The sequence below is a fragment of the Protomyctophum bolini genome, assembly GCF_963924005.1.
Source record: "Protomyctophum bolini genome assembly, chromosome: 6".
NCBI classification, from domain to species: domain Eukaryota; kingdom Metazoa; phylum Chordata; class Actinopteri; order Myctophiformes; family Myctophidae; genus Protomyctophum; species Protomyctophum bolini.
Window position 1 is genome coordinate 50,017,852 of NC_137867.1, and position 10,950 is coordinate 50,028,801.

At 42.0% G+C, this 10,950-nt stretch overlaps 1 protein-coding gene across 1 annotated transcript in view; it reads left to right on the plus strand.

Annotated features, from left to right (window-relative positions):
• Nucleotides 1-10,474, plus strand: part of wdr41 (WD repeat domain 41) — a 47,603-nt gene extending 37,129 nt beyond the window's left edge. The window contains exons 10-13 of the mRNA XM_080765576.1: nt 2,109-2,230; nt 3,229-3,314; nt 3,408-3,541; nt 9,865-10,474. Of these exons, the coding sequence (XP_080621702.1) occupies nt 2,109-2,230; nt 3,229-3,314; nt 3,408-3,541; nt 9,865-10,011 (489 nt within the window). The 3' untranslated portion in view covers nt 10,012-10,474. The remainder of the gene's footprint in view (nt 1-2,108; nt 2,231-3,228; nt 3,315-3,407; nt 3,542-9,864) is intronic.
• Nucleotides 10,475-10,950: the final 476 nt, after the last annotated feature.

Sequence of the window (10,950 nt, forward strand, 5' to 3'; positions counted from 1 at the left end):
GGGTGTGTGTGTGCGTGCAGCTCATCAGTGTTATAATGGGTGTGTGTGTGCGTGCAGCTCATCCTGTATATAATGGGTGTGTGTGTGCGTGCAGCTCATCCTGTATATAATGGGTGTGTGTGTGCGTGCAGCTCATCAGTGTTATAATGGGTGTGTGTGTGTGTGTGTGTGTGTGTGTGCAGCTCATCCTGTATATAATGGGTGTGTGTGTGCGTGCAGCTCATCAGTGTTATAATGGGTGTGTGTGTGCGTGCAGCTCATCCTGTATATAATGGGTGTGTGTGTGCGTGCAGCTCATCCTGTATATAATGGGTGTGTGTGTGCGTGCAGCTCATCAGTGTTATAATGGGTGTGTGTGTGCGTGCACCTCATCCTGTATATAATGGTTGTGTGTGTGCGTGCAGCTCATCAGTGTTATAATGGGTGTGTGTGTGCGTGCAGCTCATCAGTGTTATAATGGGTGTGTGTGTGCGTGCAGCTCATCAGTGTTATAATGCGTGTGTGTGTGCAGCTCATCCTGTATATAATGGGTGTGTGTGTGCGTGCAGCTCATCAGTGTTATAATGGGTGTGTGTGTGCGTGCAGCTCATCAGTGTTATAATGGGTGTGTGTGTGCGTGCAGCTCATCCTGTATATAATGGGTGTGTGTGTGCGTGCAGCTCATCAGTGTTATAATGGGTGTGTGTGTGCGTGCAGCTCATCCTGTATATAATGGGTGTGTGTGTGCGTGCTGATCATCCTGTATATAATGGGTGTGTGTGTGCGTGCAGCTCATCAGTGTTATAATGGGTGTGTGTGTGCGTGCAGCTCATCCTGTATATAATGGGTGTGTGTGTGCGTGCAGCTCATCCTGTATATAATGGGTGTGTGTGTGCGTGCAGCTCATCCTGTATATAATGGGTGTGTGTGTGCGTGCAGCTCATCCTTTATATAATGGGTGTGTGTGTGCGTGCAGCTCATCAGTGTTATAATGGGTGTGTGTGTGCGTGCACCTCATCCTGTATATAATGGGTGTGTGTGTGTGCGTGCAGCTCATCAGTGTTATAATGGGTGTGTGTGTGCGTGCAGCTCATCAGTGTTATAATGGGTGTGTGTGTGCGTGCAGCTCATCAGTGTTATAATGGGTGTGTGTGTGCGTGCAGCTCATCCTGTATATAATGGGTGTGTGTGTGCGTGCAGCTCATCCTGTATATAATGGGTGTGTGTGTGCGTGCAGCTCATCAGTGTTATAATGGGTGTGTGTGTGTGCGTGCAGCTCATCCTGTATATAATGGGTGTGTGTGTGCGTGCAGCTCATCCTGTATATAATGGGGGTGTGTGTGTGCGTGCAGCTCATCCTGTATATAATGGGTGTGTGTGTGCGTGCAGCTCATCCTGTATATAATGGGTGTGTGTGTGCGTGCAGCTCATCAGTGTTATAATGGGTGTGTGTGTGCGTGCAGCTCATCAGTGTTATAATGGGTGTGTGTGTGCGTGCAGCTCATCAGTGTTATAATGGGTGTGTGTGTGCGTGCAGCTCATCCTGTATATAATGGGTGTGTGTGTGCGTGCAGCTCATCAGTGTTATAATGGGTGTGTGTGTGCGTGCAGCTCATCAGTGTTATAATGGGTGTGTGTGTGCGTGCAGCTCATCAGTGTTATAATGGGTGTGTGTGTGCGTGCAGCTCATCAGTGTTATAATGGGTGTGTGTGTGCGTGCAGCTCATCCTGTATATAATGGGTGTGTGTGTGCGTGCAGCTCATCAGTGTTATAATGGGTGTGTGTGTGCGTGCAGCTCATCAGTGTTATAATGGGTGTGTGTGTGCGTGCAGCTCATCCTGTATATAATGGGTGTGTGTGTGCGTGCAGCTCATCAGTGTTATAATGGGTGTGTGTGTGCGTGCAGCTCATCAGTGTTATAATGGGTGTGTGTGTGCGTGCAGCTCATCAGTGTTATAATGGGTGTGTGTGTGCGTGCAGCTCATCAGTGTTATAATGGGTGTGTGTGTGCGTGCAGCTCATCCTGTATATAATGGGTGTGTGTGTGCGTGCAGCTCATCAGTGTTATAATGGGTGTGTGTGTGCGTGCAGCTCATCAGTGTTATAATGGGTGTGTGTGTGCGTGCAGCTCATCCTGGCGGCGGTGGGTTCTGGGCTGTATGTTTACTCTGTGGTGAAGAGGAGCGTCGTCGCCTACAAGAAGATCGCCCACGACTCCAACGTCCTGCACACCGTGCTGCTGCATGATGGGTAATGTAGTCCACACCGTGCTGCTGCATGATGGGTAATGTAGTCCACACTGTGCTGCTGCATGATGGGTAATGTAGTCCACACCGTGCTGCTGCATGATGGGTAACGTAGTCCACACCGTGCTGCTGCATGATGGGTAATGTAGTCCACACCGTGCTGCTGCATGATGGGTAACGTAGTCCACACTGTGCTGCTGCATGATGGGTAACGTAGTCCACACCGTGCTGCTGCATGATGGGTAATGTAGTCCACACCGTGCTGCTGCATGATGGGTAATGTAGTCCACACCGTGCTGCTGCATGATGGGTAACGTAGTCCACACCGTGCTGCTGCATGATGGGTAATGTAGTCCACACCGTGCTGCTGCATGATGGGTAATGTAGTCCACACCGTGCTGCTGCATGATGGGTAATGTAGTCCACACTGTGCTGATGCATGATGGGTAAAGTAGTCCACACTGTGCTGCTGCATAATGGGTAATGTAGTCCACAATGTGCTGATGCATGATGGGTAACGTAGTCCACACCGTGCTGCTGCATGATGGGTAATGTAGTCCACACTGTGCTGCTGCATGATGGGTAACGTAGTCCACACCGTGCTGCTGCATGATGGGTAATGTAGTCCACACTGTGCTGCTGCATGATGGGTAACGTAGTCCACACTGTGCTGCTGCATGATGGGTAATGTAGTCCACACCGTGCTGCTGCATGATGGGTAATGTAGTCCACACCGTGCTGCTGCATGATGGGTAACGTAGTCCACACCGTGCTGCTGCATGATGGGTAATGTAGTCCACACCGTGCTGCTGCATGATGGGTAACGTAGTCCACTGCTGCATGATGGGTAATGTAGTTCCCCTTAACCTCTTCAGGATGGGTATTTTGTGTGTGTGTGTGTGTGTGTGTGTGTGTGTGTGTGTGTGTGTGTGTGTGTGTGTGTGTGTGTGTGTGTGTGTGTGTGTGTGTGTGTGTGTGTGTGTGTGTGCGTGCACGGTACAGTGAGCTGATGTCGTGCTCAGAGGACGGCAGTGTGAGGATGTGGGAGATGCAAGACCCGCCCCTTCCTGCCGAGCCTGCCAATCCAGGTACACACACGCACGCACACACACGCACACACACACACACACACACACACCTCTTGTTTTAGCGGTACGGTATGAGGTCATTTCTCTCTCCAGGGTTCTTTGGCATGTGGTCGTTTGGACGAGCCAATAAACAGCCGGCTCCGCCTTCCAGGAGGATCCCGGACACGCCCACCGTGCGGACGCTGGAGCTGACGGGAGACCTGATTGGTCACTCCGGTGCCGTCCAGGTATGACGATGTCATCATCATCGGACCACCTGTTATTAACACCAGCATGTCTGAATTAACCCGTTCTGACCTGAGATCAGATTCTATAAATGTTCTTCTACATCCTGACAGTTTTCATTCTGACCTGAGATCAGATTCTATAAATGTCTTCTACATCCTGACAGTTTTCTGAAAAAGCTATGTTTCTATGTCAGTCGTTCTTCGATTTTTTTCAAAAATAGCAGACCTACAAGCTCGTAGCGCGCCACTCGGTGGCGCGCTATGAGCTTGTAGATCTGTTATTTTTCAATAGCTAAAGCATAACATGATGCTAACACCAAAACGGGTTCCCTCACTAGAAATGGGTTAAACTCACTACTGACGTGTTTTTCGTGGCTACTCTCTCCCTGCATCTGTTCACACCTGTCCCCCCGCGGCGGAGGGGGGGGGGGGGGGGGGGTTGACGACTTGTCTTATTTAAATGTCACATTCCGACTTCAAGGCAGCAGCTTCAACTCCACACAGGACGACTCAAGTTATTCTTTTCTTTTTCATTTCAGTTTACCAAACTATATAATTATAGTGACGGTGTGAGTGCCATGTTGAATACCCAAACACTCAGACGAAATACGACGTTAGAGTTATACGTATATTGTATTTTTTTATATAGAGGGGGAAACATTATAGGCTACACGTACGTGTGTTATCCATGTAATTAATATATATTTATATAGAGGAGGAAACATTATAGGCTACACATACGTGTGTTATCCATGTAATTAATATATATTTATATAGAGGAGGAAACATTATAGGCTACACGTACGTGTTTTATCCATGTAATTAATATATATTTATATAGAGGAGGAAACATTATAGGCTACACGTACGTGTGTTATCAATGTAATTAATATATATTTATATAGAGGAGGAAACATTATAGGCTACACGTACGTGTGTTATCCATGTAATTAATATATATTTATATAGAGGAGGAAACATTATAGGCTACACGTACGTGTGTTATCCATGTAATTAATATATATTTATATAGAGGAGGAAACATTATAGGCTACACGTACGTGTGTTATCCATGTAATTAATATATATTTATATAGAGGAGGAAACATTATAGGCTACACGTACGTGTTTTATCCATGTAATTCATATATATTTATATAGAGGAGGAAACATTATAGGCTACACGTACGTGTGTTATCCATGTAATTAATATATATTTATATAGAGGAGGAAACATTATAGGCTACACGTACGTGTTTTATCCATGTAATTAATATATATTTATATAGAGGAGGAAACATTATAGGCTACACGTACGTGTGTTATCAATGTAATTAATATATATTTATATAGAGGAGGAAACATTATAGGCTACACGTACGTGTGTTATCCATGTAATTAATATATATTTATATAGAGGAGGAAACATTATAGGCTACACGTACGTGTGTTATCCATGTAATTAATATATATTTATATAGAGGAGGAAACATTATAGGCTACACGTACGTGTGTTATCCATGTAATTAATATATATTTATATAGAGGAGGAAACATTATAGGCTACACGTACGTGTTTTATCCATGTAATTCATATATATTTATATAGAGGAGGAAACATTATAGGCTACACGTACGTGTTTTATCCATGTAATTCATATATATTTATATAGAGGGGGAAACATTATAGGCTACACGTACGTGTTTTATCCATGTAATTAATATATATTTATATAGAGGAGGAAACATTATAGGCTACACGTACGTGTTTTATCCATGTAATTAATATATATTTATATAGAGGAGGAAACATTATAGGCTACACGTACGTGTGTTATCCATGTAATTAATATATATTTATATAGAGGAGGAAACATTATAGGCTACACGTACGTGTGTTATCCATGTAATTAATATATATTTATATAGAGGAGGAAACATTATAGGCTACACGTACGTGTGTTATCCATGTAATTAATATATATTTATATAGAGGAGGAAACATTATAGGCTACACGTACGTGTGTTATCCATGTAATTAATATATATTTATATAGAGGAGGAAACATTATAGGCTACACGTACGTGTTTTATCCATGTAATTCATATATATTTATATAGAGGAGGAAACATTATAGGCTACACGTACGTGTTTTATCCATGTAATTCATATATATTTATATAGAGGGGGAAACATTATAGGCTACACGTACGTGTTTTATCCATGTAATTAATATATATTTATATAGAGGAGGAAACATTATAGGCTACACGTACGTGTTTTATCCATGTAATTAATATATATTTATATAGAGGAGGAAACATTATAGGCTACACGTACGTGTGTTATCCATGTAATTAATATATATTTATATAGAGGAGGAAACATTATAGGCTACACGTACGTGTGTTATCCATGTAATTAATATATATTTATATAGAGGAGGAAACATTATAGGCTACACGTACGTGTTTTATCCATGTAATTAATATATATTTATATAGAGGAGGAAACATTATAGGCTACACGTACGTGTGTTATCCATGTAATTAATATATATTTATATAGAGGAGGAAACATTATAGGCTACACGTACGTGTTTTATCCATGTAATTAATATATATTTATATAGAGGAGGAAACATTATAGGCTACACGTACGTGTGTTATCCATGTAATTAATATATATTTATATAGAGGAGGAAACATTATAGGCTACACGTACGTGTGTTATCAATGTAATTAATATATATTTATATAGAGGAGGAAACATTATAGGCTACACGTACGTGTGTTATCCATGTAATTAATATATATTTATATAGAGGAGGAAACATTATAGGCTACACGTACGTGTGTTATCCATGTAATTAATATATATTTATATAGAGGAGGAAACATTATAGGCTACACGTACGTGTGTTATCCATGTAATTAATATATATTTATATAGAGGAGGAAACATTATAGGCTACACGTACGTGTGTTATCCATGTAATTAATATATATTTATATAGAGGAGGAAACATTATAGGCTACACGTACGTGTTTTATCCATGTAATTAATATATATTTATATAGAGGAGGAAACATTATAGGCTACACGTACGTGTTTTATCCATGTAATTAATATATATTTATATAGAGGAGGAAACATTATAGGCTACACGTACGTGTGTTATCAATGTAATTAATATATATTTATATAGAGGGGGAAACATTATAGGCTACACGTACGTGTTTTATCAATGTAATTAATATATATTTATATAGAGGAGGAAACATTATAGGCTACACGTACGTGTGTTATCCATGTAATTAATATATATTTATATAGAGGAGGAAACATTATAGGCTACACGTACGTGTGTTATCCATGTAATTAATATATATTTATATAGAGGAGGAAACATTATAGGCTACACGTACGTGTGTTATCAATGTAATTAATATATATTTATATAGAGGGGGAAACATTATAGGCTACACGTACGTGTGTTATCAATGTAATTAATATATATTTATATAGAGGAGGAAACATTATAGGCTACACGTACGTGTTTTATCCATGTAATTAATATATATTTATATAGAGGAGGAAACATTATAGGCTACACGTACGTGTGTTATCCATGTAATTAATATATATTTATATAGAGGAGGAAACATTATAGGCTACACGTACGTGTGTTATCCATGTAATTAATATATATTTATATAGAGGAGGAAACATTATAGGCTACACGTACGTGTGTTATCAATGTAATTAATATATATTTATATAGAGGGGGAAACATTATAGGCTACACGTACGTGTGTTATCCATGTAATTAATATATATTTATATAGAGGGGGAAACATTATAGGCTACACGTACGTGTGTTATCAATGTAATTAATATATATTTATATAGAGGGGGAAACATTATAGGCTACACGTACGTGTGTTATCAATGTAATTAATATATATTTATATAGAGGAGGAAACATTATAGGCTACACGTACGTGTTTTATCCATGTAATTAATATATATTTATATAGAGGAGGAAACATTATAGGCTACACGTACGTGTGTTATCCATGTAATTAATATATATTTATATAGAGGAGGAAACATTATAGGCTACACGTACGTGTGTTATCCATGTAATTAATATATATTTATATAGAGGAGGAAACATTATAGGCTACACGTACGTGTTTTATCCATGTAATTAATATATATTTATATAGAGGAGGAAACATTATAGGCTACACGTACGTGTGTTATCCATGTAATTAATATATATTTATATAGAGGAGGAAACATTATAGGCTACACGTACGTGTTTTATCCATGTAATTCATATATATTTGATCGATTGTGCCAAAAAAGGAGAGAGCCGTGCGTGCGTGCAAATCAGTTCCACTGGTCGCTTGCAGAAAAGTTTACAGACAAAGGACAGAACTAACTAAAGTTTACAGACAAAGGACAGACGGACAGAACTAACTAAAGTTTACAGACAAAGGACAGACAGACAGAACTAACTAAAGTTTACAGACAAAGGACGGACGGACAGAACTAACTAAAGTTTACAGACAAAGGACAGACAGACAGAACTAACTAAAGTTTACAGACAAAGGACGGACGGACAGAACTAACTAAAGTTTAGTTAGTTACAAAGGACAGACAGACAGAACTAACTAAAGTTTACAGACAAAGGACGGACGGTCAGAACTAACTAAAGTTTACAGACAAAGGACAGACAGACAGAACTAACTAAAGTTTACAGACAAAGGACAGACGGACAGAACTAACCGTTATCTTTTGACTGACAAAACATTTAGACGTTCGGGAGGTCTTCTGTCAATTTTATTTAGAATCGCATCGGCAAGCATTCTCGCTCCAAGGAAAGGACATTTTGGTCCGGTCAAAGCGAGCATGCAAACGAAAAGGTTTTGGGAGCGGATTAAAACACTTGTTTTACTTCCCCCAGATGGTCTAAAAACGAGTTACTTTGACCAACGTATTACCAATCTTGTACACCATTGCTCACAAGAAAGCAACACCCTTGACCCAATAGCCTTCTATATAATGCTGTGCACATATACCTATATATTAAAAAAATATACCCAGCATAATTTGTGGGAAGGCTAAGCCTTGCCTAGCCTTACATACCCGCCGCCTATGACGATGTCATTTATATAATTATGTTTGATTGATTGTGCCAGTCCGTAGCAGAAGCTTATAGCGCGGCACGGTTTTTATAATATACACCATAGGATAGATTAAGTCATGTGAGAGCATCACCGCCACAAATAGTGCTACAGCGTTATCTAAAATGCACTTCCGCCTACCTCACCGTCAGTTACTTGAATTCATGAACATTTACGTGCCTCCCTGAGAGGGAGAGAGAGAGAGAGGGAAAAAGGAAAGCCGTGCGTGCGTGGAATCCGTTCCACGGGTCTGGTCGCTTGCAGAAAAGTTTGCAGACCAAATAAGGACGGACAGAACCGTTATCTTTTGACTGACAAAGCGCTGGCGATATGTATATGCCAGAACAAATTAATCCACAGCAGCTGGCTATAATGCCGGTTTTAGTTCCGAACCATCAGGATAATTTATTTATTTTTTATCATCACCACCAGACATTGTTATTTCTGCAAAAACAACATTTAGTCTACATGTTGATGCTGTGAGTACATTCGTAATGTAAGTTTGCCTACATGTGGAAGTAGTGGGAATGCAAATGAGCCATTAGCTTGAACAACGCCTGGCCGGGGGGGAGGTGTGAACTTCACTGCTTGGGAGGGAGGTTTGAACTTCACTGCTTGGGAGGGAGGTGTGAACTTCACTGCTTGGGAGGGAGGTGTGAACTTCACTGCTTGGGAGGGAGGTGTGAACTTCACTGCTTGGGAGGGAGGTGTGAACTTCACTGCTTGGGAGGGAGGTGTGAACTTCACTGCTTGGGAGGGAGGTGTGAACTTCACTGCTTGGGAGGGAGGTGTGAACTTCACTGCTTGGGAGGGAGGTGTGAACTTCACTGCTTGCGGGGGAGAAAGGCTGACGGCGGTCATTTGGGCGAAAAAGAGCAGATATAATAGGTATCTAAGTATGCCTAAAATCATATTTACAAAACGTTTCAGATGGAAGAAAAAAACTGAGGTGATTTCAATGGAACAGTTAGTAAAAGTCATGCAAGGGGAACTTTCTCAAGACTTCATGGGCTTAGAAAATCCACCTTTAAAATATCAAACCGCTCCGACGTGCTAGTGTTAATAGAGTTGAATAATTCCTAATATTCACATGATTTGATAATTCACATAATCTATCGACCAATCAGATGTTCCTGAGCTTCGGAGGGGCGGAGCCGTGCTTGGTCACGTGCTCCGCGGACCACCTGCTGATCCTGTGGAAGAACGGCGACGCCCAGTCCCACCTGAGGAGCCACGCCCTGTTCCAGAAACTACAGGACAGCGGGGGTCTCTGAGGAGAAGGGATGGAGCTCAAAACCCGAAGAAATCTTATAACAAGCTTACCGAATACCCGGTATCGATAAGCTTTGGGCTCATCCAGTACCCGTTATCGATAAGCTTTGGGCTTATCCAGTACCCGGTATGGATAAGCTTTTGGTTTATCCAGTACCCGGTATCGATAAGCTTTTGGCTTATCCAGTACCCGGTATCGATAAGCTTTGGGCTCATCCAGTACCCGGTATCGATAAGCTTTGGGCTTATCCAGTACCCGGTATCAATAAACTGTGGGCTTATCCAGTACCCGGTATCAATAAGCTTTGGGCTTATCCAGTACCCGGTATCGATAAGCTTTGGGCTTATCGAGTACCCGGTATCGATAAGCTTTGGGCTTATCCAGTACCCGGTATCGGTCCCACCTGAGGAGGACCCTGTCCCCCCCCCCCCCCCTCCCTACTACAGGGCAACCTGCAATCTCTGACCTCGGAGGCACTGTTCAGAATCTGTCTCTGACCTCGGAGGCACTGTTCAGAATCTGTCTCTGACCTCGGAGGCACTGTTCAGAATCTGTCTCTGACCTCGGAGGCACTGTTCAGAATCTGTCTCTGACCTCGGAGGCACTGTTCAGAATCTGTCTCTGACCTCGGAGGCACTGTTCAGAATCTGTCTCTGACCTCGGAGGCACTGTTCAGAATCTGTCTCTGACCTCGGAGGCACTGTTCAGAATCTGTCTCTGACCTCGGAGGCACTGTTCAGAATCTGTCTCTGACCTCGGAGGCACTGTTCAGAATCTGGAGAAGGAGAAGAACAAGGTTCTGACCTTTGATGCTCTCACACCTGGTCTGCCCCCGAAGCCCCAAACCACAGCCCCGGTGCCCCAAACCACAGCCCCGGTGCAGAGCCCCAAACCACAGCCCCGGTGCCCCAAACCACAGCCCCGGTGCAGAGCCCCAAAC